This window comes from Plectropomus leopardus, chromosome 17, assembly GCF_026936395.1.
Source record: "Plectropomus leopardus strain MGB_pleo_1.0 chromosome 17, ASM2693639v1, whole genome shotgun sequence".
Lineage (NCBI taxonomy): Eukaryota > Metazoa > Chordata > Actinopteri > Perciformes > Serranidae > Plectropomus > Plectropomus leopardus.
Window position 1 is genome coordinate 14,082,108 of NC_142192.1, and position 13,030 is coordinate 14,095,137.

Consider the following 13,030-nt stretch of genomic DNA (forward strand, 5'->3'; position numbering starts at 1 on the left):
CTCTTGTGCTTGGATGATCGGGCAGTATGCACGCTTCCTTTTGTGCAGTGATACAGTTTGTGGGTGTAGTTTGGTAGAAAGAAAATGGTTCCTACATGGAACTGCTCATAAAAAGGTCTGTGGATTATCTTGAGTAATTGGGTCATGATTTCTGGAAAGAGACATTGCTGCTGAGTTTTGTTTTGGGTGTTTTTCATGCACTTTTTGGAGCTTTGAGCACCACAAGCTGAGTGCCATCTAGCTCCACTATAATAGAGACGTCTCTATGACTGATATCTCCCAACACTCGGTTAATAAATAGCACTACAGGTAAGAAGAAAAACATGTATTTTTCATTTTTTGATGGTTTGGGTAAGATAATTATTTGAAAGGTGTTTTCTGTATGTTTATTTTAGTTATTAATGTGTGTTACCTTGTGTGCAGCCCAGTCCATCCATCCCTCAGCACATGGGTTGATGTTAATGAGTAGCAGCCCTTCCACCATGTTCGGGTAGTCCAGCTGAAAACACACACAAAATGAAATAAGTGATTTGTTACTGTATCACAAAATACCATTTTTAGTTAAATATATGTGCGAAAACTGAGTGCTCTCAGTGTTTAGGCTGCCAATGTTTGGGGGTATTCTAAAATCTTAATATGTGTTAATCTTATTAAGGCATGTTCTGGATTAGGATTAGTTTTGTTTTAATGCTTTTAGACAGCTCTGAAGTTTTTTATGTTGCCATTTCAGTTGCTTATAGGATTACATCTTTATTATGATTGCGTAAACGATTTTATAATTGAATTTTTTATTTGTTTTTTAGACATTTTCCATGTGACAAGGAGGCTTTCCTTGTTAAATATGTTTTAAATTTTAAAAAATAACTTATTTTACAATGATGCAAACTAGATTTAGTTGCAGAGAAGGTTGCTGCAAGGAGTTAAAAGCTGTATCTCTGTCAGCCTCGTGTCAACAGAGTGAGACTTCCCACTGCGCACAGTGTTAGTGTTGAGCTGATCTAGAACATTCCTAAGGCTTTTATGGCTCAGCAGGCTCAAGCAATAAGCAGCGTTATATTGCCAAAATCAGCAAAAAGAAGTAACACATTAGCTGGCTCTGGTAATCCTAAAATGATTAAAACTCATAATTATTAAGCCTGATTGAGAGGGGCGAAACTTACAGCGAATCTGGTCAGAATGTAGGCCCCGGCTCCGATGCCCATTCCGATGACACTCTTCAGCCTGCAGCCAAACATATGTGGATACTGTTAGGACAACAGGTTAGAAAAAATCTTAAATTTGAGTGTGAAGGGGTCGGAGTGAAAACTGAAGCTCAACTTACCCAAAGTGCTTCAATACCAGAGGGAGGGTCTCAGAAATCTGGTCCATCGATGGGTACTCATATCTGGGAAACAAAAAGCATATTGTTATAATTAATAGTTAACAGTTTAATAATAACCACTATCTAATCATTGTCCTACTTCTCTGTAGTGTTGATATCAGCCTATAATAGTCAACTGTTATTCACTATCTGCTTTCATATATCATGTTCAGCTCAGGTAGCGTTAACATGAGACGAAGTCCCACCATCAAAGCAGAGATTTAGGTCGCCTTAAGTACATCCGCAGTGATCTACCTGCCGAGTCAAAGGTCGCAGACTGTTTGACATACATTAAGTGTTTGTGTATGTGTGTTTGGCTCACCCAGTGGAAAAGGTGTTAGCTCCCTCATGCTGCCCGGGGGCGTCGACGTGACAAACGGCAAAGTGCTGCATGATCTCTGACATGTCTTCATGGCTGAAGAGTGTGTTCCAGCAGGTTTTGTCTGGAAGGAAAAAGGAAGGAAAAAAGAGTGAGCAATACTTGGCTGATGAGCAGAAATGACCTTTTGTGCAACATGCAGGTGTGGTGACTCATCGTATCACAATATTTGACAAAATGTAATGTAATAGCCTTAACAATATAAAGTTAGCTGGGTGAACCTAATCTGGTCCCACGTGGTACGGTAATTCAAAACACCACAGGCTTTAGGCACAACAACAGATGTTTCACCTAGATTGAGCTGAATAAGGAGCTGAGCTTACGGTTCAGTCCAATGTCATGGTAGGTGAGGATGACGGGTCTGTCCGCCTTGGGGACCCCCTTCATTGTACAACGGACTCTTCCATAAGGAGTCTCCACATCATGCTCCTAGAGATGAAAAGCATGACCAAAATTAGTTATGTGTGGATAACAAAAAACAGTTTAACAAAATGCCAAGTAAACATATCAGGGAATTCATTTTTAAACAAAAAAATGCTGCATGTCAACATTGATACATATCTAAAATCTGTATACATACAATGCACCACATTAAACTAATTGACCAAACAGGATTTTTCATTCTTGCATTTTAGTTTGCAATAATGCATTAATTTTTCCTTTTTTTGCACTATACTTGTTATTATAGTTTCTTATCCTTGATCTGTGCCTTTGTCCTTCCCCAACCCGTTCATAACTGGTAATTTAGAAAGTTGCATATGGCATTTATCCTATTATTTTTAAACCATTGTTGTTTTGTTGTGTATTGTTGTGTTATTTCAATACTTTTATACACCGACACTCAAGATCATATGGCAGAATTGACAATAAAAAGTTGACACTGACTTTTCATTATTGCCTCATCTAGTTGTAAAAATGTTCTTAATGCCATGAAAATGCTTTTTTATTTAGATTTTAAAAACTCCAGCCAAACTAATGAACAGCCAAAACACTATAAAGATTGCCCACATATTAAAATCTGGTCCATTCTTTCCTGTAAGCCACAACACAGAAGTATAAACATATCCTCCATTCAGCACTGACACCTGTTCTACAATTCACGCAGGGAGCATAATCCCACAATCCACTTGAAACTACTCAAACATTTTCAATAAAGCCTTTAGTGTACTCACGCTGACTTCAATCTCAGCAACAATCATTTCCACATCAGAATCCTCCAGAACCATGTTTGCAGGAGTGGAGTTTAACGCTTCTCGCTACTAAAACAAAAGAGTAGTCGCTGCAGTGGCTCCCTGAGCTATAGATCCAAATGGTGTAAGCCTCTTCCCTGCTCTGAGAGCTGAGTTTTATACCCCCGCTGCTTACCAGTTGGCCTAAGCTCCCTGCCTCCCATGGTGCCTTGCAGGCTGGTCAAAACAAGCTAACTCTAGATGAAGAGATCCCTAAATTGGATCAACCAATGTCAGACAGAGGGGCATTGACTACTGTGTTGACATGATGAGTATGTACGGCTTTGGGAAAACATGCTGAATGACTGAGGGAGGGGAAGTCAGCAGCCGTTATTCGATGATGGCTCGGGATTGCCAAACGAATGGCTGAACTAAGGAACTTTCAACTGAAGAATCCTAAAATCTAACATAGCAGCAAAGGCTAGAAAGAGATAAACAATGACAGTAAATGTCCAATATGCTTACATAACCTGTCAGAGAGAATAATACATATCTAAATATAAAAGCTTAGAATCTATTTGTTGGTATTTTCCATAATTGCAGATTTGGGGGCAAAACATTGGACACACCCCCCTCAATATTCTCAGTATATTCCTTTTTGACATGCTTTACATGACAGTGGTTTTATTTTGAAGACATTTATTTACACCATAAACTGACGCAGAAAGGGTGCATTGATGAAAAAAAAAGTTGGTGCATGAAAATTCACCATAATGCAGAAAATTAAGTGTTTGATGCTCAAACTTTGATGATGTTTGATGTTTTCATCTCACTTCAATTATTTTTATTGCAGCAAACTGTAACTTGTGGACTGAAAAAACTTATTGATTTTTTCCCTCCAACTCTTCTGAATGATTCACTCTCATGAATATATATATATATATACACACACACACACACACACACACACACACACACACACACAGGTGACTATGTCAGAACAGTGTTGTTATAGCAGAAAAATGCTTTCCATGCAATTTTATATTTTCACCAAAACAACATTTTGAAATCAAACTGTTTGTGTGCAGACTGAGTCTTAATAAGAAAAATAAAACAATTTGCCCTGTGGTGACCTGACCTGCAGGTTTAGCACACTGTAAACATCTAAGATGATCTCTTGGATGTTTTTCAAACCTGTTTTAACTGCATGGGATCTGCTCTGGAGGAGCGTCCAAGGAGGCGTATAACCTATTTACTGGACACAAGGTAAACATCTAAGGATTCACAGCGCCTCGCTCCGCCCACCCTCCACCTCCAGTGGACACACTTGCACACGTAGGTTACTCGAGCAAGATAATCCCACATCGCGACATGTGCACGTATAAATGCATATGCATTTACTATGAATGTAAGGATATTGTCACCCTCAACTAATCTTACGTCACTAATAGCTAGAAGCTTAGTCCCCGCTGAGATACAGACAATTGCCCTGAATACTTCCGATTAGTCAGCGCTGTCCAAGGTGCTGAGAGGCCCCGACACTCAGCAGCACCCACATACCATCCAAAATGTGTATGTGTTGTAAGTGAAAGGGTTGATGCACTAAAGCTGTGTCATCTGTCCAAAGTGTGTTTCATTACTTTCAGTAGCCGACTAAATTAGTGTTGGTCCAATTAGATTTCAGTCCTAATAAAATCACAGCGGATGAAAGGTCATCACTGAGACAGATGAGCTATTGCAGCAACAGTGTTATTTAGTATTTCTTTTAATCCACCACTAGATGGTACCAAACAAGCTGAACACAAAATACAGAATAAAAATGTCTGCATACGCAAGCAGTAATTGGCATCATTTGGCGACACAAGCTTCAAATACTAAAGCCGGCTCTACAGCTGGTGGGAATGATGACTGCTGGATCTTATTTCGTGTGTCTGCAGACGTACCTTGACAACAAGCTGCTGCACAGCCTCTCTGAGACCCTGCAAGGAAAGAACAGAGTAATGAAAATACTAAACTAATGCGATTACAATGCAACATGCTCTAATTTAATATCCTGAGGGCGCCATCCTGTCACTGAATGTATTTTCACATCCTTACAGTATGGCCTCAGTCATATGAGGCACTGAGTTTCATTTCAAATGCAAAGTTGCTCATTATGTTTTTTTCCTATGTTTTTGAAAAAAACTGAACCAAGTGTTCTCAGGTTTCAGAGGTTTAAATGCCTGTGAAAGTCATCTGAATGCAGCACAAGAAAAGTTCACTTCAATCCCTGTTCTAAGGGGTTTTTTGAATGCCCATCTGGAAAAAAAGAAAAGCATTTTGAGAGTGATTTTCTATAATCATGACTGGAAAACTGTTTCTTTAGTTTTGATGGGGGGATTATGCTTTAACTAAAGACTGGGAAATATATCAATATTATAGCAAAGTGTGTCATGAGAATAGACATCGTCTTAGAATTTGGATATACAGTAAGTGTTGTCTATTCCTGCTTTTAAAGGGTGCATTAAAGTAAAGTGATGTAATTTTCTGAACTTATCAGACTGTTCTAGCTGTTTTATTATTTGCCTTTACTCAGTTATTCATTGTATCCACTTCACTGACAATTGTTCATCAAAAATCTCATGTAAATTTTTGGTGAAGGCACCAATAGTCAACCCTAAAATGCCATCCCAATATCAATGTCTAAGTATTTTGTCAAAATTGTTATTATTATTATTATTATTATTATTATTATTATTATTATTATTATTATTACTTGATTTTCTCTTAATTTCGCCCCGCCATACACAATTATGAAAAGGTAATTGTGAGATGAAGCATTATATTTCTATTTTCTAGTGAACTGCTACACTTGCTTGTACAAAACCAACTTGACACATGTATCCCACAATTGCATATCACTGATTATATATTTTTTTTTAAAAAAAAAAGATGATTAAACATTTCTATTACTCTCTTTAGTGCTCTCTGAATTCTTCCTACTGTAATCTCCTTAAAAAAAAATTCAGTGTTTTAATTACCAAAATAATTAGCCTCAAAATGTGTTTTGTTTCACTTATATTATATTTTGACAGAACTATGTTGTAAATTGTAACAATTGTAATTATAGAGACATGTTATTGTGTATTTCTTTGCAAACAGCACCTGCAGTTTTCCTTTAAAATCTTAACAAATTCTTTTATGCAGCAACCTGATTAAACCAATTGTGTTTAAATGAACTGCAAAAGCAACTTTTGTCAGGTATAAAAATAATGCAAAACTGAGTGATACATTGGACTCAAGCAGGTTTCTGAGAATTCTTTTCCAACACTGTTTGTCTTGGCTCTGTTCAGAGTACCTACCGGCAGTTCCCTGTCCACCAGCAGGGGTTTGGACTCAACAACCTGGATGTCATCCATTTCAAAGAGCTGCAGAGCCTGGGTATCAGAGAGATGACAATGAGATTAGTGCGTGACTGGTTCAACCTGTGTTTCAGACTTTTCCAAATGGAAGATGCTTCAGGTTATATTGGATAATGTGTGGGAAAATATTTGGCTTTACTTAACTCTAGAAAATGCTTAGGCATGTTCTTTTCATTGAACTAACATGAATTTATATTACTCAAACTTCTTTTACAAAAGGTGCAGCAAAGGTTGATTTGCAGACAATAAAATTAAAGATTGCGCAAACACTGGGGTGGGCGTGTTTCTTATTTACACAAAGCTCATAAAAAAAAAGTACCAGACATGATCAAACTCACGTACACACACCCATACACACACCCATACAAGTAAAGAGACACAGGAACAGGCAGAGACTGGTGATCTGATCTGCACTAACATGTGGACCATGTTACAGGCCACACCTGTGAACCGCCTTCAAAAGAGAAAGTCTCACAGACAACCTGGCAGACAGGGTGCACAGGCCAGGGGGCTTATGTGTCTCACTGACAGATAAAGGGAAAATGTGATGTAAATCATTTTTCGCCCTCCTGAATAGGACTGTAAAAAAATATCAATACACTTGAGTTTACAAATATTATGTTTGTGAAACTATATTGATTCTCAAAAATAAAGTATTAATTGTCAATGGTTTACAATTGTATATTTCTTTAACTTGTTTACTTGTGGACCTTTGTCCAGTACTTCTGTACAGCACTTTCGTCAACCTTAGTTGTTTTTAAATATGCTATATAAATAAATTTGACCTTGACCTAAAGAATTCTGCAAGCACTTTTCTGTTTATTTTTTACTGATATAGGAAAATGTTAATTCCTTTGCTCATATTGCGTGAAAGTAGTGCTATAGTGTTGGATGTTCTAACTGCATAAAAAGTCAACTTTTTTTTTTACATATACGGCATCATGATGTCTGTCTACAATAACTTCCCGGTAGAAATCCCCAGTATCACGTACATAAAATCAAATGGTGCTGAGCAAACACTGCCTCAGTTGATTTGTTTTCAGCCACCTATAAAAAGGCACACCTAGGATTTTTTTTAAAGTGTACGCTATATTTAGAATATTTTCACCTCTTTAGCTTACTGTCAGACAGCCTTTTCCAATGAGGAACTGAAGCCGTTATCTTAAAGCCACCCAGCTTTACTTACAAAAACAATAATTTTAATTTGCAGAACTTGGGAGTTGCTGGTCTACCACTGCTATTGTTGGGTAAGGTAAAACAGAGACAATATTCAATATTAATATAATGTACTCTTACACTGATTTACTTAATTTTGGGGTGGTTGTTTTTTGTGGCTAAAATATGTTTTGCTGCAGCCTGTCAACAGCAGTGCATTGCTTAGCATGCTGGTGGATTTAGTTTATCAAAGATGCTAGCAGCAACACAGTAGATAAAATAAGCACAGTAGAAACATCAGACAGGTCGAACCAATGTGTTTGATTGTGTAACAAACATTACAGTGACATCGGAAAATGATAACAGAAATAAACAAGTTTGCAGATTTCACAAATCTCTGCTATTCTAATTAATGGCCAGTTGTCTACCAGGAAGTGATTTTTGTTGTTAGCATGTCTCAAGTGACTCAAGTGACGCAAGTGACTCAAGTGTTTGAGTCTAAAAGTTATTGCTCTTTATTATATGACAGCTCTCCTAACATCAGATTAGCAAAATCATGACGTATTGCCTTGCTTACAATGTTGCAATATATTGAACTGTGACCCCTGTATGATGACACATATCGAATCACCAGATTAGTGTCAGTACACAGACCTACTACTTAAACATGCCTAAAATACCGTGTTGTGGCCTAAATCTTCTACACATTCTTTTTGAAAACAGAGAGCTGCCAGAACTGAATACTGAAGCAGTCCCTCCCTGATAATAGTTTCAAGATTGGGAGCAGTTTTTCTTTAAAAAAAAGAAGAATGTCCTGTCCAAAGATTCATGAGGGAAAAAATAGAAAAGAGGGAGAGACAAACAGAGAAAAATAAAGAAAGGAAAGGGGGAGGATGAAGAGAAGCCAGGCGTACATATTGTGCTGTTGGTCATGTTGGAGGAGAGCGAGCAGGCTGCGGCCCTGCATGCAAATCAAATTAGCCAGTTAAGAGGGCTCTTTGTGCACTGGCACCGGTGGCTCCTGAGAGCCAGGGGCCTGCTCTCCTTCACTGACCCGCACAGACAGGAAGCAGCAGACACTCTGGTTTCCATCAATACACCCCAGCCTCTTTTCAACCCTCTGCTGGCTTTCCCGCTCTGTGTATTCTGCCACTTTTTCTCTGTTTGTCTTGGTTTCTGCTTGGTTGCTATGTTTGCTCTTTACAGACTCATTCCATGTGTTTTGTGCTCTCCGTCTTTCCGTCTGTCTTTGTATACAGCCACAGCAGACAACTAATCAACATCATGACTGCAGAGTGGCTGTCAGAGCAAGAAGTCTTTTCAAGGAAATGATTCATTGCACTTTAAATGTGCAGATGTCTGTCAGAACACGCCTTCAACACACACACACACACACACACACACACACACACACACACACACACACACACACACACACACACACACACACACACACACACACACACACACACACAAGTGCACACATGCTCCTCTGACTGGGAGAAAAGAGACTGGAGCCAGCCGGATCTCACAATAGCTCAGAGGAAGAGGAGTATCAAACAACAGGTTCATTTTTCTGCTGAGGCCTTCAGAAACATGGCCGTCATCGCACTGCAGGAGCTTTGTTGAGGAGGACAAGAGGTCATACCCCATTGAGATTCCACAGCCATGAGAGAGAAGTCATGTTCATGATGCCGAGAAATGAAAGGCCATTTCAGATTAGAAGATAAGGGTGAAAAAAATCAGCAAATGCATCAACACTGGGGGAATCCTCTAAGCTTATTTTCAAACACTACTACGTAAAACCAGACTAGAGAGCTCATTAACAACAAAAACAGAGTGCAGACTTCCTCTGAACTTGGCCACAAATGCCACATGTTAGCAGGTTGGCAGCAGAGACAGAGCCTGGCACGACAGCAGACTGAGACAACTAGGTCACCTGCTGTTTACACCAGCAGTGTGCCTCAAACTGTTGGCCTCACTGAGCTAATGTTTCACCTGGCCAAGAGGAGCGGAGGGAGGGAGGTGTTCGACCTCACAGGATCCTAATCCCAAGCAACCAGACATGAGAGCTGGCTTCTGAAACGTCTTATGTAATGATTTGTCAAATTAATTTCATGGATGTGGAATAACTGGCATGGAAAAACATTCAAAATATACATATAAGTGAGTTTTATGTTGTTTCTTAGATTATCACACATTTAGAAAAACACATTACATAAAAAAGGGAAGTGCTGTTTTTGCAGAGCGTCTTTTTCTCACAGGGATTTTATGTGGCTGCTGCAGCAGGGGGCTCTCTTTAAACTGGCTTCACTCCAAAACTGGCTTGGTGTCATGGCATGGCAACAGTCACACATTGTTTATAACCAAGTCAAACCAGTTTCTGCATGCATATTCACAATTGAAACTAGTGTCTTTTTTTTTTTTTATTATTTAGAAAATGTCAAGCTGTGGGGAAGAAAGCAGACTATTCAGTGAGACAGCTTTGGCCTGGCAGAAGTGAGACTGAGTTATGCAATCATGAACAGGATACTGTGGGAGGATATAGGCTCAGGATGATCCGAAATGTGTAGCCCAAAAGAATACTTTTCGGTTTCACTATTTCTGAAACAAGATTTGGAAATGAATATTTGTTGGCCGATGGTCCCGTGGCAAGATACAATATAATAAAGCCTTTACATGCTCTTGGCATCCAACTGATAATCCATCTTTAAACTGACAATAATTCTCGTGATTAGGTTTTATATGTTGATTCCTGAAAAGCGGACTTTTCGAAAATCCAATGTTTTCACTTGAATGAATAAGAAAGTAGCTTGAGCTTTAGAGAAAAACAACAACAATGATGTGGGCCTACGTAACACATTGGTGCGTGTTTTGCTGCTGTAAATCCACAGATATGACACACTACTTTAAGCCAGAACATCCAAGTTACAAAACAGCATGAGCCCAAACTCTTTCTCTGTTCACCGAGAGAGAGAGGAACATATGCACTGATTAGATTTGGACAGTCTCAATTTTAGGGAGCCAGAATCAAGGCTAGGCCATCCTTCCTCCATTGCCTCCATATAGTTTTAAATCCACGAGGCCGCGGCTTTCCATCTGCAGAAACAATGATTGCTTCCCTAATCTTTGGGAACTCGCTTAATCTGTCAAATCCCTGGTTCTGAAATATCAGCACTGCGGCAGCAGGCCTGCTGGACTAAGCTGTTACAGACCTACATTTTCAGATAGTAAAAAGATATCAAAATGTGGGTGTCTCCATTGCTGCAGTTAGTTGGTGAGTTGGGGGGGGGGTTCAGGGTGGTTTGAGGGGATCACACCATCACCACTTCAAGCAGCTGTTGTTGTTTATTGTGCGATGTATCCTCCTGTATCACCATAGCTAAGCAGACCTCCTGAGATCAGGTTCATAATCTTTTAGATTGAAGTCTGGATTTTACATTAGAATTAGCTGGGAAAGTAAACACGCCCTGAAAACAGGTCAGGATGTTGTTTTGGTAGCATATCTGGGCAGACTGCCAATAAGCTCTAAAATTAATAAAAAACATTTTTTCATATTTTGACTTAACAAGCGCTAACCCCCTCCTTTCCCTCCTCCACCCACCCGCATGTATTTTCTTGTTTGTTTTCTTTATATGGAGGCTAGAAAGCAAAGAGGATTTGTAATGCAATTATGGCTCTCATAATATTTGTAATATTTGCCATAAAAGCTTTCTGCCTCTGTGCGCACGCGTTTACAGCGTCGCTGTGTGAAAAGCATGTTGATTTAGGATAAGGTTTCTCTAGCATTCTTCATACAGGTGTGACCTACCTTAATATAAAACTAAATGCACAGGTGTCGATTTCAAGGGTGAGAATATGTGCTTTTTGTGCCCTCTCAATAAAAACACTGGAGTGACAGAGGACTTTTATCTTGACTATATATATATATATATATATATATATATATATATATATATATATATATAAACTGGCAAGTGAACAGGTTCAAAACATCAACCCAAGTTAAAGTATTTTTCTTATTTTGTATGATAAATGAGTATAACATACATTACTTAAAACATTGCATTTTATGTCTCCATTTACTGGAGGGCCATCGTGATAAGAGCATGCATAACATGAATAAATTATTTGTTTTTATATCAGCATATTCGATATCGGTCAAGAACCCAGTCTCATGGATCCCAAGTTTACACTGTAAATGATGCAAAAAAAAAAAAAAAAAGTTGGAAATGTCAAAATTGATGCACAGAAATTCACTGGAGTGCAGGAAATTAGGTGCTTCATGCTTAAAAATGTCTGGCAGAAGACCCCCAAAGTCCCTCTTGAAAATGTGCCCCCACAAATGTTGAAACAAAAGCTACGCCCCTGAGTCCATGCCACATAAGTTTAAATAAATAAACACAATAAAGTATATATGCGTGTAATTCTCGTGTTTTGCAATTCCTTATATACACAGAAAACACACTCTGAAACATATGTTAAATATTCTTGCTCTGTGTGGTCGAATAAAATCAGCACACATGGACCGAAACTTCAAAATCGTGCTTCAGCAGAGAAAAACAACGTGCTGAGACATGCTGCGAAACTAACACGCAACTAGGAAGTAATCGCCCAGTTCCCTATAAAATAATGAAAACAAGTTAAACATTTGGAGCAGAAACCTACCTGTGGATTAAACTTCTGATTGTCCTTTGATAAACACTCGCGAAATGTGAAAAAAAGTCCACAAAAAAACTTTTTCTCCCTCTTTTCAAACAGCACAAACAGTTGCAGTAACAGACAGACGCGTTGCTTTGTTTATAACGTGCAGTACAAGGCGGACGTATGAGGGAAATTTATAAAGCCTTGGGGGTGTGCAGCCCGGCCCACTTTCCCCCGCTGCTCTCTCTATTGGGCAACAGCAGCTGTGGGATTGATAACGCAGCTTGACTCTTTCCAGCGGTTGCATGATGGGGAAGTTGATGACAGGGACTCGTGGGTGAAAATGCTCGATACGAGTCGATTCCCTCCTCCATGATAAATCACCACAACTGTCACAGTGTTGCCAAACTGCATGTGGATTCCTAGTGACTTCTGTGACTTTCTTTTAAGCATTAAGGCATTTTAAGCACTCACTTTCCTTTTATTATAATTTAAATTAAATACATTTTAATACTTTTTCGTATGGAGTCTGGTAGCTGTTTTCACAATGGTGCTGATGAAACAGTTTAACTGCAAGAGAAATGTGTCTAATTTCATTAATCTCTCTCCGCTATGTGCATTGTGACTGTCATCTTCACACCGTCTCATGTAATACATTTTATTTTCATGGTTAGGTGGTAATTACTTTGGTAGGACAGAGCTTCTTCTTTCCACACTAGACAGACAGGGCGTGGACAGGAATCTTGACATGGCTGTTTGTCTTTTTTACATCGGTGCACTATAATTCACCACGCTCTGACTGAGGACTACAAGTCATCGTGGTATTTTTACACGCTTGCATCCAAGCAGCAGACTTTTTTTTAAAGGTGCGTCTGAGCCATTGTCTGCTGTGGTTGTATGAGGCTGAGGGGGTTAGGAATGC

General features: G+C 39.0%; 1 protein-coding gene across 2 annotated transcripts in view; it reads right to left on the reverse strand.

Moving 5' to 3' along the window:
- The window catches only part of ndrg1a (N-myc downstream regulated 1a), a 17,786-nt gene extending 5,498 nt beyond the window's left edge, over positions 1-12,288 (reverse strand). The window contains exons 1-8 of one of the 2 annotated variants that reach the window (XM_042506665.2): positions 12,133-12,288; positions 6,250-6,324; positions 4,852-4,887; positions 2,063-2,168; positions 1,683-1,803; positions 1,322-1,384; positions 1,161-1,221; positions 413-499 (exon numbers count right to left, since the gene is read on the reverse strand). In XM_042506665.2, the coding sequence (XP_042362599.1) occupies positions 413-499; positions 1,161-1,221; positions 1,322-1,384; positions 1,683-1,803; positions 2,063-2,168; positions 4,852-4,887; positions 6,250-6,306 (531 nt within the window). In that variant the 5' untranslated portion in view covers positions 6,307-6,324; positions 12,133-12,288. Of the gene's footprint in view, positions 1-412; positions 500-1,160; positions 1,222-1,321; positions 1,385-1,682; positions 1,804-2,062; positions 2,169-2,911; positions 3,070-4,851; positions 4,888-6,249; positions 6,325-12,132 lie in introns of those variants that run through there. The other variant, XM_088090888.1, reaches the window with a different exon arrangement.
- Between the last annotated feature and the right edge of the window lie 742 nt (positions 12,289-13,030).